The sequence below is a fragment of the Hypomesus nipponensis genome, chromosome 2 (assembly GCF_054491055.1).
Source record: "Hypomesus nipponensis isolate SF chromosome 2, ASM5449105v1, whole genome shotgun sequence".
Taxonomy (NCBI): domain Eukaryota; kingdom Metazoa; phylum Chordata; class Actinopteri; order Osmeriformes; family Osmeridae; genus Hypomesus; species Hypomesus nipponensis.
In genome coordinates, this window is record NC_140362.1 from 21,979,949 (window position 1) to 21,995,000 (window position 15,052).

A 15,052-nucleotide genomic window follows, 5' to 3' on the forward strand; every position below is an offset into this window, starting at 1 on the left:
GCTTGGCCTCAGCACAGATGGGACTTCACGGAAGACAAACACACACACTGACAGCACACACACTGACAGCACACACACTGACAACACACACACTGACAGCACACACACTGACAGCACACACACTGACAACACACACACTGACAGCACACACACTGACAGCACACACACTGACAGCACACACACTGACAGCACACACACTGACAGCACACACACTGACAACACACACACTGACAGCACACACACTGACAGCACACATACTGACAGCACACACACTGACAACACACACACTGACAGCACACACACTGACAGCACACACACTGACAGCACACACACTGACAGCACACACAAACACATTAAAAGACCCACACAATGTTGTGTAAGAAGGTTGTTAAAAGGTGCACGCACCCTGTAATGTTGTCATCGGACCAGACTGAATGTTTCACACTTCCTAATGACACAGAGATTCCAACCGGCTCGTCCACACCGTGTGACACCTACTGCTGCATAGATACACGTACGAGACATTGATTTGGGATTGGATAGACTATTGCTTCCAGTCACAGATGTGTATCACAGCTACCATCCACATGCTGCAGACATGGACAGATACCAGTCTGGATCCAACAGTTTACAGCTACCTGTGACTGGACCATTTGTCATGGGCCCCTGTCTCACCAGACAGCTCCATTTGTAGAATTACTGTTACAACACAATGATTCATATATTTTTCACGGCGGTTTGACTATAACATGGACTCCGTTTACAGTAATATCCGTGCAAGGTGCAGTAGATAGTGTCGTGCTTTTGAATAGCTTGTCTCTGGGCACAGACAGTCATTTGCCTGTAGATATCTGAACTTTAAGTCGGAGGATAGTGTGTGATCTGCAGAGCGGAGGCTGGTGTGTGTGTGTGTGTTTTGGCTCCCATACTGGTTTCACCTCTGTGTAGGAATCTGTAGCAGCATACTGGGAGGGGGGTTGCGTGTGAGCGAGCTAACTCATCCGACTGTGTTACGTAACGCTGGGAGCTCAGCGTGTCTGTGATGCCCGTCTAGTCAACACCCACCTGGCAAACAATGCTAATATGGGTCACTGTGGGGTTGACGGTTTGTGTCTGCATGCGTGTGTTTCAGTGTTTGTGTGAGAGACAAAGTGTGGCTAGATTGTACCGTGCCACATGTATATTACTGTGATATGTGTACACTGGATATGTTTTGTGTGGTTTGTTTACGTCACATTTACATTTATTCATTTAGCAGACGCTTTTATCCAAAGACGCTTTAATCCAAGAGAGAGCTTTACAAAGTGTATAGGTCACTGATAATAACAACAAGATAGCCCTAAAGCATTGCGGGTAGCCAAAACAAGAAGCCCACATTGTGAACAACCAAAAAATAAATCAGTGTATGACTGTGAGTGTGTGTTTGTGTGTGTGGGCTGGTTTGATTTGTTATTGCACAAATCTAGCAATATGATCACAGGCTATCTCCCTTGTGGTCCCAAAGGCCTTTGGGAGGATAGGAGAGAATAGGAGAGGAGAGGAGAGGGAGGAGTAGAGAAGAGGAGAGAAAATACCGGTCTGCAAAGCTTCTTGAAAACAGTCATTGACATGGTGCCAGGGTGGTGAGGTTCCACTTCACGGTGTAACTCGGGAGCAGACACCAGCTCAACAACAAACCCACCTGTCAGAGATCCAAGGCACTGGCACAGAGCCCTGACTCCAGTCTGCCTGACACCTGATTGACAGTGTTGATTTACGAGAAAAACCAAACATGCTCACCAACTTCAAGAGTTGGAGAAATGTTTTCGAAGTTATACGGGATAAGTTCCCCCTTTCCCAAGACCTGATCTTTCACGTTTGGGAAGAAATGACTAGTAGGTTAAAGTCGGAAGCAGTTTTATTCTATGAAACTGGAGGACTGTCCCTACCTACTCGATCTGCTCCAAAGCGCGTGTTAGAGAACAGTGACACTTAGTGTTGACATGTGGACATTGATCCAGACAACCCTCCGACCACTGTCACGCATTTGGAATCAAGGAGAGGGCGATTCTCAACAGCTACGATGCACTTCAATAACCTTCTTTACCTTCTCTCAGTCGAAATAAAAACAACAAGGTGTCAGTCCCCCAAAAATTGTCAGAGACCAAACAGACCCAAATTTATGAAAGGGGAAGGTCAGAATAAATGGCGGTACTTTGAACTGGAGGCACCTATCTGAACGGGACCATAACGCTCACAGTGACGCGTACGAATGACGAGCCAAGATTGAAGCAATGGCGCCACCTGGTGCACAGAGAACCAAGTCTCATCGGGGGCCACCGACCCTTAGGTGGCACCAGAGAGCTACAGAAGAATCTGCTTTCTAAAATACATGGATAATGTAAAACCACTGGACGGTTCTGATTCTAGGGCTCTTAGATGTGGCAAGACTGACAGAGAATGGATGAGGGGCCAGGAATTGGAGAGAGATTGACGAGAGAGGGAATGGGATAAGGACTATATAATGGAAGGAAAAAGAAGAAAAGGAATACAAGCAAACATACAGATATAAACACGCGCGCGCGCGCGCACATACACACGCACACACACACACACACACACACACAAACACACAGTGAAAGCATGGAAGAGACAGAATTGAACCTAAACTACCGTAAAACTATACACTTCTGTTTTCTCTCCTATGATATGGCAAGATATATGTAAAGATAAACTAAAGAGTGACCAAACTGTGCCGTCAGGAAGACATAGGAAAAGTTATGATCAATCATGCTTATCCAGCACTGTAATTATGTGGAAAATCTTCCTTTGTCAAAACACACTGAGAAGTCGCAAAATAGGGGAATAGTACGAAAGTTGAGAGAAAGAGCGAGAGAGAGAGATAGAGAGATAGAGAGAGATAGAGAGAGAGAGATAGAGAGAGAGAGTGAGAGTGAGAGAGAGAGAGAGAGAGAGAGAGAGAGAGAGAGAGAGAGAGAGAGAGAGAGAGAGAGAGAAAGAGAGAGAGAGATAGAAAGAGAGAGAGAGAGAGAGAGAGAGAGAGAGAGAGAGAGAGAGAGAGAGAGAGAGAGAGAGAGAGAGAGAATGTGGGTTTGAGGTTTTCAAATGTGAACCAGGGGCGCGCGGAGAGAAGTTGAGTAAAGGGAAGCTCGAGAGACTCCACTGGAATAAAGGCGCTCTTTCATTTAGGAGAGAGGATAGAGAAGCATATTGAAAACTCTGAATTTACGGGATAGAAAATATAAACAAGATAATGTATCATAATGTAAGGAAAACCACGTCAATGAACCTATAAGGAAAAGTTCAAAGAATACGGTTATTCTGTTTAAGATGTTTAAGAATAGTTGAACGTCCAGTCAAGGGAAGTGACCTCTTAACTCTTACTGATTGACAGGATTCTTTTTCGTGTTAGAAGTAGCAGCGTGTATTTCTGAAGCTGTTCCGCGTTAGTGATGGTTAATTACCCTAAATGAGCCTCTTGTTTGACGGGACAGGTGTTGAGCTTTGAGTCGCAATAAGCGGAACTCAGATGTTGACACAGAGTCATTAGTGTCGGTTTCTTAGCCTGAGGTAAGAACAGAATTACCAGGAAATCGTATAAAGAACGAAATAGTTAATTTAAGCTCAAACAAACGTTGTAATTGTGGGCTGTGGAGCTGTCATTAAGAATACATATTGAAACTAACATCTCAGGGGCTAGCGATGCCACTGCAACGTCGTTTGAACGGATTTAACGGATCTCTGGAGAACAGCGCGAGCTGAAGGAGCGCGTGTGCGCGTCTTGTTATGCCAAAGCTCAACATTTAAACAACTAACGGAGCCCACTTCTCAAGAGACACACACACGAACTTCTCCATCCTCCTCCTTGCACAAATGGAGCTGAGGAAATATCTGGTGTTATTCAAGTTGGTTGTCCTTTTAAAAGGTAAGACATTGTCAAGTTGTTTCAGCTAACGAATTTTGTGTATCTCCCTTCATAGTTTCCTTAGTCCATCCAGTTAAAGAATGACGGAAGATGAATAAGTTCTGTTCTCAGCAGTAGACCTACAGGCTAAAACATTCTACCTCAGCTGAGAGGAAATGTCCTGAAAATAGTTTGGGTCCTTTGTTCTACAGCTGCTAGTGTGCTCAGATAACTTGGGGAGTCGAAACCATAAAATTTCCCCTGGGAGCCTATAGCAAACATAGGTCGGGTGCAGATGTAAGGCCTCTTCTCTGGCTTACATCTCATGGTCTATCTGAGCCCCTGCTGGCTTCCTGTAGTGGCCATGGGGTGATAGGGTCATTAACCTGGGCAACTTCCTCAGTGGACGCAGTCCACCTTCAAAGAGCTAATAACAGTGACTGATGGATTGATTTAGCTCTTCTCTGTCTCCCAGCTCTTACATTCTACCATCTATAGAGGTTGGGTGACTTACTGAGGAGAAATTCCACTCCGCATTCGGAGACATGGTTCTCAAGACTTTCAAAAACAATCTGACCTCCATCTGGTAGCCCTTCATTGGTGGCAGCTGCTGAAGTACCACATTGATTCTATCAGTGGTATCCATTTCATTCACTTCCAGCCCTGAGCCATGGATATATGCCTTTTCCATTAATGTCACACGTGGACCATGAATATACTACCCTCCCCCCACACCTTATAGTAAACCATCATGCATTAACTCTCTCTCTTGCTTGACTCCTTCCTCTCCAATCCTGTTTAACACCAAGAAAACATAGAAGCAGACAGTTTTGAGTGTTTACGTAGCTGATAAGCGGCTATTTTTCTTGCCGCATTACAGTGCAGTAAGCAGTTGAGGTGTGATAGGGCAGAGCATAGCTGTGGTTGTGTACCGCTGTGTGTGTTACCGGTCGACTGCAAAGTGTTTTCCCTCTGATGTAGTGTGAGGTATGCCATAGCTCTGTGATCACTGCCTAAACACAAACAGACTTCCATCTGCCCGATAAATGACCTTCAATGTCAAATGTGGCATGTTCAGGTACTATGTACCAGCTAAGTGTTGTCGTGATCTCATTAGCAAGTTTTGGGGGGATTGAAATTGTAGGGGCATGTTCAGAGTTGACACACCCCAAAAGCCAGACACCGTTGGTGGTTAACCTTCACGTTGCAGTTCATTACCAGTTTGAGTCAAGCATACAGTGAGCTTGTTCACTGTATGAAACTGTGTGTGTGTGTGTGAATGTGTGTGTGTGTGAATGTGTGTGTGTGTGAATGTGTGTGTGTGTGTGTGAATGTGTGTGTGAATGTGTGTGTGTGTGTTTCCAGGGCATGTTGCAGTGCGTAGGTGTGAGCATGTTTGTGTGTATGATGTTGATGGTTTCTACAGACCTCTCCAGTGTTGGGAGCAGGCATCTAGGGACTGCTGGACTCAGTTAGGCCTTACTGAGATGTAGAATACAGGTGTGTGTGTGTGTGTGTGTTTAGGGTCGGGGAATTCCTTCATTCCCTGTCTCTCTCTCTCTCTCTCCTCTAATTCTATCTGTGCCTTTTCCATAATTCTTTCTCTCCTCCTCTCTTTCCTCCACTATATTCCTCTCTTTTCTCCCGTCTCTCAGTTTCGATCCCTTCTCTTCCCTCGTTCACTTATTCAGTGTACATCTCTAACAGTGTACAGCGTACTGTATAACTCTAACAGTGTACAGCGTACTGTATAACTAACAGTGTACAGCGTACTGTATAACTAACAGTGTACAGCGCACTGTATAACTCTAACAGTGTACAGCGCACTGTATAACTAACAGTGTACAGCGTACTGTATAACTAACAGTGTACAGCGTACTGTATAACTAACAGTGTACAGCACACTGTATAACTAACAGTGTACAGCGTACTGTATAACTAACAGTGTACAGCATAACTTACAGTGTACAGCGTACTGTATAACTAACAGTGTACAGCGTACTGTATAACTCTAACAGTGTACAGCGTACTGTATAACTCTAACAGTGTACAGCGTACTGTATAACTAACAGTGTACAGCGTACTGTATAACTAACAGTGTACAGCGTACTGTATAAATCCCCCCTCATCCATCCATCTCTCTCTCTCTCTCTCTCTCTCTCTCTCTCTCTTTCTCTCTCTCCCTCTGTCCTTCCACCCTCCTTCCCCACGAGGGAACATGAGGGGAGAACACCGTGTGATGGAGGGACAGTCTGTGAGAAAGAGGCGGAGAGGACGGATGAGAGAGTGTGGGAGACGGGAAATGTTGCAATTGAATTTGTGTTCGATGACAGACACAGTCAGATGCTCTGACACCTTCAGTTTACTGTGAGACGAGAAACAGAGAGAGAAACTGGACTAAAACGTGGAAGAGGAAAGAAATGTGTCTCATTAGTTTCAAAAAGACGCTGGAGTAATTGAGAGGGAATGAGAGATGCTGTACAGAGAAGTGAATTTTTAATACAAACATCAGAATAGGGTTCTGTATGATGTTATACTGGTGGTCAGGGGAGATTCCATTTTTATACGCGTAACACATGTGTCAGCTTCACTGACACACACACACACACACAGATGAGCAACACTGCCCAGAGTTGAGTGTGTGGTTGAAACTCAGAGTATATGGACCCAGTTTGGCTGCCCAAATGTTTACCGTCAGTTGTCATGACAATCCCTGGTGAGACAGGCTGTGGCACATAGACCCATATATAAACCCCAATCAAAAGGAACCCAAAGAAAAGGAAGACAGAGAGAGAGAAGGAGGGTGTGAGGTTGGGGGTTAGTGGACAGAAATATACGTGATGGATTAAAGAGAGCCGTGGACCAGAGGGGCAGATCACAGTCTGGAGGATGGTGTGGTGTTGGGTGGGGGGTCATGGAAAGATCGGAGATGAGTGAATGGTTTGGTAGACGTTTGGGGGTATAATTCAAGGGAAGAGAAAGATAAAGAATGGGGAGAGAAAGATGATGTGAGAAAAGAAGTGGAGGATGAGGAAGTGAAGTAGTGGCAGGGGGAGGAAGTGAAGTAGTGGCAGGGGGAGGAAGTGAAGTAGTGGCAGGGGGAGGAAGTGAAGTAGTGGCAGGGGGAGGAAGTGAGGTAGTGGCAGGGGGAGGAGTTGATGTAGTGGCAGGGGGAGGAGTTGATGTAGTGACAGGGGGAGGAGTTGATGTAGTGGCAGGGGGAGGAGTTGATGTAGTGGCAGGGGGAGGAGTTGATGTAGTGACAGGGGGAGGAAGTGATGTAGTGGCAAGGGGAGGAAGTGATGTAGTGGCAGGGGGAGGAAGTGATTTTTTGGAAGTGGCTGGTGGAGTATGTAAGGCTGCAATCACCTGTCTGTTAAAGAAAGGGAGAGGAGGTTGTGAGAACAGAGACTCGTACGTGAACAAGCAAACATGTAGTCTAGTTGTCTTCAGATAATAATGGAAATAGAAGAAGGCTTGGAAAACAAACATTGTGATGAGAACAGAACGTTATGATGTACTTGCTGTTTGTGAGCGGCTCTGTAACTTTAACCATGGTGTATCTGCCTACAGAGAGATGGTAACTGGGTTACACCAGATTCCTGTTTACGTGAATGACCTGTGGCTCAGAGTAGGAGACAGTGAAAGTTGGACGAGGTGGAGGAAGAAGTTTTAGTAACAATACTTGCTGAAGCGGGCTGAAGGAGTCTGAGCCAAACAAAATCCTTTTAAGATTCACAGACCCATTTTTTACTTTTTCTAATAGATTTTTCTTAAAGCTTTTTGGCCCAGGTGAACCCCTCTTACGGTCCTTTACATGTCTGCTCTGGTTTAATGGATTCTTCATAAAGAAAGCTGTGTGGTATTTATTTTGACAGTTGGAACTAGTTTCCATGTCTGTTTTCTCAGTCTTACACCTCCCCAGAGTCAATGAACTATCCTTCCATCCTTTTACTCGTTGTCCCTCTCTTTACCTCTCTCTCTCTCCCCCTCCATCTCTCCTGTACTGTATTCTCTCCTTCCTTGTATAAAGGGCAGGTTTGTATGTCATACAGGGCGCTACTATGCTCACTCGTTTTTCTAGCCCACACCCTTCCCTCTCCCTCCATCTTTCTACCCTCTTCTCTCCCTCTCTCTTCCCTCAGACTGAATTACCTTGTTCATCAAAGGTCGTCTTTGGCCACTCTGTTTCACTCTCTCTCTCCTCTCTCTCCTCTCTCTCTCCTCTCTCTCCTCTCTCTCTCTCTCTCTCTCTCTCTCCTCTCTCTCTCCTCTCTCTCTCCTCTCTCTCTCCTCTCTCTCCCTGTGCTTTTGAACTGAATCAGGAAATAAAAAGACAACTTCAGAAAAGTTTAACACCACGAGAAGTAACCTTTATGTCGGAATCATGCCCACCTCTATTTAGCGGTGAACTTTGCCCCACAGTGCAAGCGCCCCCTTGTCACCGTGAGTCTCCCTCTGTCTCCTCAGGGTTGTGTGAATGCTTCAACATCGACGTGAAGCACCCCCGTATCTTCACTGGCCCAGAGGAAGCTCTGTTTGGGTTCTCTGTTCTACAACACAGCTCGCACGATGGAGAGAAATCGTAAGTCAGCGTCCACGGCGTCATTTATGCCCAATTTGAGTGATGAGTAGATGACAAACATACAGCCGTTACCTCGCTTGATGATGTCATGTTGTCCCGTGACCTGATTGGCTGAACTGTTCTGTGATAGAATGCTGGTTGGTGCTCCCTGGGATGGATCGCCCAATAACAGGAGAGGAGACATATACAAGTGTGTCGTGGGAGAGGAAAGGAACTCCAACTGCACCAAAGTGAACCTGGGTGAGCCCTCTAGCCCCTGACACAGATCTTAGATCACCCCCCCCTCCCCTGACCATCCCAGTGTGCAGTGAGTTAACCCCAGACCCTCTTCCTCCACCCTGTCCCTCTTCCTCCACCCTGCCCCTCTTCCTCCACCCTGTCCCTCTCCCTCCATCCTGTCCCTCTTCCTCCACCCTGCCCCTCTTCCTCCATCCTGTCCCTCTCCCTCCACCCTGCCCCTCTTCCTCCACCCTGCCCCTCTTCCTCCACCCTGTCCCTCTTCCTCCACCCTGTCCCTCTTCCTCCACCCTGCCCCTCTTCCTCCACCCTGTCCCTCTCCCTCCACCCTGCCTCTCTTCCTCCACCCTGCCCCTCTTCTTCCACCCTGTCCCTCTCCCTCCATCCTGTCCCTCTTCCTCTACCCTGCCCCTCTCCCTCCATCCTGTCCCTCTTCCTCCACCCTGCCCCTCTTCTTCCACCCTGTCCCTCTCCCTCCACCCTGCCCCTCTTCCTCCACCCTGCCCCTCTTCCTCCACCCTGTCCCTCTTCCTCCACCCTGTCCCTCCTCCTCCACCCTGCCCCCTGCTGGTTCAGGGGAGAGGGCTTTGCAGAACGTCTCCAGGAACCTGAAGAACTCTCACCTGGGGATGACCCTCAGCCCAGACAACCCTGACGGTTTCCTGGTACGTGAGTGTGTGTGTGTGTGGGAGTGTGTGTGTATCCAGTATCCAAGTTCTGCTATGTTATGCTTCTGCTACATTCCTGCTGTTTTGGGAAGGTGTGTGGGTGTGTGTGTAGTTAAAACCTGCTGAGGGGGGATGTGGTGAGATGAGAGTGTGTTTGTTCGAGAGATGTTGGACCACCGCATCAGATCCGTTGACATGTTTTTGTGTGTGTGGCCTGTGACCCCTGTGGGGGGCCTGTGACCTCTGTGTGTGGCCTGTGACCCCTGTGTGTGGCCTGTGACCCCTGTGTGTGGCCTGTGACCCCTGTGTGTGGCCTGTGACCCCTGTGTGTGGCCTGTGACCCCTGTGTGAGGCCTGTGACCCCTGTGTGAGGCCTGTGACCCCTGTGTGTGGCCTGTGACCCCTGTGTGAGGCCTGTGACCCCTGTGTGTGGCCTGTGACCCCTGTGTGTGGCCTGTGACCCCTGTGTGTGGCCTGTGACCCCTGTGTGTGGCCTGTGACCCCTGTGTGGGGCCTGTGACCCCTGTGTGTGGCCTGTGACCCCTGTGTGTGGCCTGTGACCCCTGTGTGTGGCCTGTGACCCCTGTGTGTGGCCTGTGACCCCTGTGTGTGGCCTGTGACCTCTGTGTGGGGTTGACAAACCACCAGGATACCTTGCTAAATGCACACGTAAACAAATACACACACAATATTCATGCACATACTAACACACACACACACACAGGTCCACGTTGTCCTGATCCAGATTCTTCCAGTTCTGAGGCCACTTTGGTTACAAGGAATTACTGGTTGGCTGTGCCAGCACACAGCCCCTCCTGTGTGTGTGTGTGTGTGTGTGTGTGTGTGTGTGTGTGTGTGAGAGAGAGTGTGTGTATGTGTCTGGCAGCAACTTGCTGCAACTTCGGGTGCCGAGTCATATACAGTTCAGTAACTCTTGCCTGCTCACCCTCATTGTGTGTGTGTGTGTGTGTGTGTGTCTACGAGTGTGTGTGTTTGTTTTAACCCCTGTGGTCAAGTCTATAACAGGATCGGAATGCATCTCTGGCCCTTTGTAATGACAGGCCTTCCAAAAGCCAGAGCACCTCTCACCCTCTTCTCTGGTCTCTCCTTTCTCTCATCCCTCTCTCCATCCCTCCTCTCTCATCCCTCTCTCCATCCCTCCTCTTTCAGTCTGTGTGTCTGTGGATGACTGGGGCCTTCTGTAATGACAGGGCTCTTAAAACCAGGACGCCTTTCTCTCTCTCCTCCTCCGCTTCTTTTACCATCTCTCCTTCCCTTTTGTCTCAGTGAGTATAAATGTTCTCTTTCCTTTTATCTGCTCTCATCTCCTCACCCACAACACCCTATTCCCTCCCTCCCTCTCCCTCTGTCTCCCTTTGGTTTGAAAGCCAAATAAATAGCATGCTTTGAAGACATAATTTTTTTTATGTGACTGGTACCCGCTCCCCTTGTGCTGCACAATCACATTTAAATGTCTTAAATCTTTATTGGTCTGCTGGGTTCCAGCACTGCTAAACCACTCATGATAACTGCCAGCATGTCAACAATTGTTTCACCCTCTCGATCGCTCTCTCTTTCGCACTCTCTCTCTCCCGCCCTCTCACTCTCCCTGCCAAACCACCGATATATTCTTTCCATGACCTACCCTTTCTTTTGCTAATTTTCTATTTCTCTCTCTTCATCTCTCTCTCCCTCTCTCCATCCTCCCTCCTCCCTCATGTCCTTCGTCGTGCGCCCTGCTCTATTTCAGTGGTGGTCACTGCAGCGTTGAAGCCATTCGTCTGCATGCGTGTGTGTGTGTGTGTGTGTGAGTGCATGTTGGTGTGTACGTTCGACTCCTTGCCCTACCCAGAGACAGGGCTTGTCAAAGACTTGTTAAGACTTGACCGTCACCTGCCCGTATCACACCTCAGTAGGAGTACTGCTGGTCTCTCTCCTCAGCAGGAGCACTGCTGGTCTCTCTCCTCAGTAGGAGCACTGCTGGTCTCTCTCCTCAGCAGGAGCCCTGCTGGTCTCTCTCCTCAGCAGGAGCCCTGCTGGTCTCTCTCCTCAGTAGGAGCCCTGCTGGTCTCTCACCTCAGTAGGAGCCCTGCTGGTCTCTCTCCTCAGTAGGAGCCCTGCTGGTCTCTCTCCTCAGCAGGAGCACTGCTGGTCTCTCACCTCAGTAGGAGCCCTGCTGGTCTCTCTCCTCAGTAGGAGCACTGCTGGTCTCTCACCTCAGTAGGAGCACTGCTGGTCTCTCTCCTCAGTAGGAGCACTGCTGGTCTCTCTCCTCAGTAGGAGCACTGCTGGTCTCTCTCCTCAGTAGGAGCACTGCTGATGTGTCTGTTTGTGCCCAGGCGTGCGCCCCCTTGTGGTCTCAGGAATGCGGCACGTCTGTCTTCAGCACCGGGATCTGCGCTTCCGTCAACGACGAGCTGGAACCCAGGAAGACCATTGCCCCTACAGCACAGAGTAACTACACACACACACACACACACACACACACAGCACAGAGTAACTACACACGCACACACACACACACACACACACACACACAGCACAGAGTAACTACACACACACACACACACACACACAGCACAGAGTAACTACACACACACACACACACACACACACAGCACAGAGTAACTACACACACACACACACAGCACAGAGTAACTACACACACACACAGCACAGAGTAACTACACACACACACACACACACAGCACAGAGTAACTACACACACACACACACACACTGAGTAACTACACACACACACATAGAGTAACTACACACACACACACACACAGCACAGAGTAACTACACACACACACACACACACAGCACAGAGTTACTACACACACACACACACAGCCCAGAGTTACTACACACACACACACAGCACAGAGTAACTACACACACAGCACAGAGTAACTACACACACATAAACGAATCACACTCTCGTCACAGATCCACCGGCACTGACAAAGCTCCTGCTATGTGTGTGTGTGTGTGTGTGTCAGGATGCTCCACATACATGGACATTGTAATAGTCCTGGACGGCTCCAACAGCATCTACCCCTGGTATGAGGTCCAGAACTTTCTCAGCAACATCCTCAGCAAGTTTCACATCAGCCCAGAGCAGATGCAGGTGAGTCTGTGTGTGTGTGTACACACGTGCATGTACCTGTGCATGTGTACTGTATAGTGTCACCCATAAAGGTCCCCTCTGCCGAGCCTCATGGGTAATCAGGCTTTCTGGAGGCACACAGAGCAGGAGGAGCTCTGTGAACAGGATCACAGAGAGATAGAAGCAGTCTGGCAATAAGTAGGAGAATAAATGGATGCAGTAATGCAAGACGACATCTGGGATGAGGGACTGGGTTTGGGGAAGAGAGATGGAGAGGGGTGGGGTGGGGGGGGCTTAGGGACAGGGGGAACAGTGTGTGTGGGGGGGGGGGTGGAGGAGGAGGAGGAGAGGGGTGAGGGGGGGTTGGAGGGGGGGCTTGGAAAGCAGGCAAAGTGAGTTAAAGAGGAAATTCTTCTAGTTCTTGGAGGCTTTTTGAAATTCCCTAAATATTCGCTTCACCGAGGGCACAGGGGTTGGTACTTAAAGGGACAGTACGCCTTAAATGAAAGTTCCAAAAGTACCAAGCGGTGGCATTAGGGTCTGACATGATGTTTGTGGTTGCGTTCAGGTTGGGGTGCTGCAGTACGGCGAGGTAGCGGTACATGAGTGGTCGCTGAGAGACTACCAGACAACACAGGAAGTGGTGGAAGCTGCCAAGAACATCAGCAGGCAGGAGGGGCGGGAGACACGCACGGCGTACGCCATCCAAATGGGCTGGTATGTCTGTCAATCACCCACACCGTGCTCTAATTGGCCAGAGAGCCTGTCAGTCACCCTGAGGCTACTTTCCATTCCTCTCTCTCTCCTTATCCCTCTTTTTCTTCGGCCTCTACCCTCTCAACACGTTTCACGGGGGAAGGATATTGAGGGGGGTCTTCATGTCACCCAACACTAAAGAAACACACCTCTTCAGAATAAAGGTCATTCGATAGCTAGGACCATAAAAGCCTCAATACTTTTCTTTCCTCTCTCCTTTAAATTAAATTCCTATTTTATTAAAACTGGTGCCTACAAAGCAGACCCTTCCCTGCCCCAACATGTGGCTACGTCTTTCATGTAGAACGTCCTGGGTATTTACACACACGGTTAATTGGAGAGTTCCTGTTTTCCAGAACATTTAAAGGTAAATGTTTGAGACGTTTAGCAGGGCACTTCAAAGATCGTTCAAAAGAACTGAGTGGAAAACCAAGCGGGTAAAAGGTGAAAGTGTTGGAGGCTGTGACTGGAGAGACAGACAGCTTCTGGAGCAGTGGAGAGACAGACAGCTTCTGGAGCAGTGGAGAGACAGACAGCTTCTGGAGCAGTGGAGAGACAGACAGCTTCTGGAGCAGTGGAGAGACAGACAGCTTCTGGAGCACTGGAGAGACAGACAGCTTCTGGAGCAGTGGAGAGACAGACAGCTTCTGGAGCAGTGGAGAGACAGACAGCTTCTGGAGCAGTGGAGAGACAGACAGCTTCTGGAGCACTGGAGAGACAGACAGCTTCTGGAGCAGTGGAGAGACAGACAGCTTCTGGAGCAGTGTAGAGACAGACAGCTTCTGGAGCAGTGGAGAGACAGACAGCTTCTGGAGCAGTGGAGAGACAGACAGCTTCTGGAGCAGTGTAGAGACAGACAGCTTCTGGAGCAGTGGAGAGACAGACAGCTTCTGGAGCAGTGTAGAGACAGACAGCTTCTGGAGCAGTGGAGAGACAGACAGCTTCTGGAGCAGTGTAGAGACAGACAGCTTCTGGAGCAGTGTAGAGACAGACAGCTTCTGGAGCAGTGGAGAGACAGACAGCTTCTGGAGCAGTGTAGAGACAGACAGCTTCTGGAGCAGTGGAGAGACAGACAGCTTCTGGAGCAGTGGAGAGACAGACAGCTTCTGGAGCAGTGGAGAGACAGACAGCTTCTGGAGCAGTGGAGAGACAGACAGCTTCTGGAGCAGTGGAGAGACAGACAGCTTCTGGAGCAGTGTAGAGACAGACAGCTTCTGGAGCAGTGGAGAGACAGACAGCTTCTGGAGCAGTGGAGAGACAGACAGCTTCTGGAGCAGTGGAGAGACAGACAGCTTCTGGAGCAGTGTAGAGACAGACAGCTTCTGGAGCAGTGTAGAGACAGACAGCTTCTGGAGCAGTGTAGAGACGGACAGCTTCTGGAGCAGTGGAGAGACAGACAGCTTCTGGAGCAGTGCAGAACAGTCAGGCTCTATAGCACAGTCCTGTCACTCACTGTGTTTATGTCTGCTGGTCAGACTGAACCGAGTGTGTGTGTGTGTGTGAGAGAGAGAGAGAGAGAGAGAGAGAGAGAGAGAGAGAGAGAGAGAGAGAGAGAGAGAGAGAGAGAGAGACTGTGTGTGTGTGTGTGGGGGGGGGCTTTGTTTGTGTATATGTCTGTGTACTATTTCTGATTACTGATGACCTATGATCTATTTCTCAGTATCATTCTCTGCAGTATTGCAACTTCAATCAAACACACACACATACCCATACTCTCTCACACATACAGTCTCTGTCTCACAAACACACACTCTCACTCTCACTCTCACACACACACTCTCACTCTCACA

General features: G+C 48.7%; 1 protein-coding gene across 2 annotated transcripts in view; it reads left to right on the top strand.

Annotated features, from left to right (window-relative positions):
* The first annotated feature begins 3,157 nt into the window (after positions 1-3,157).
* Positions 3,158-15,052, top strand: part of itga10 (integrin, alpha 10) — a 26,198-nt gene continuing 14,303 nt past the window's right edge. Inside the window, exons 1-9 of one of the 2 annotated variants that reach the window (XM_084668938.1) lie at positions 3,163-3,265; positions 3,495-3,570; positions 3,694-3,925; positions 8,375-8,489; positions 8,620-8,729; positions 9,303-9,391; positions 11,734-11,848; positions 12,400-12,527; positions 13,075-13,223. In XM_084668938.1, coding sequence (XP_084525064.1) covers positions 3,874-3,925; positions 8,375-8,489; positions 8,620-8,729; positions 9,303-9,391; positions 11,734-11,848; positions 12,400-12,527; positions 13,075-13,223 — 758 coding nt within the window. In that variant the 5' untranslated portion in view covers positions 3,163-3,265; positions 3,495-3,570; positions 3,694-3,873. Of the gene's footprint in view, positions 3,926-8,374; positions 8,490-8,619; positions 8,730-9,302; positions 9,392-11,733; positions 11,849-12,399; positions 12,528-13,074; positions 13,224-15,052 lie in introns of both variants that reach the window. The other variant, XM_084668937.1, reaches the window with a different exon arrangement.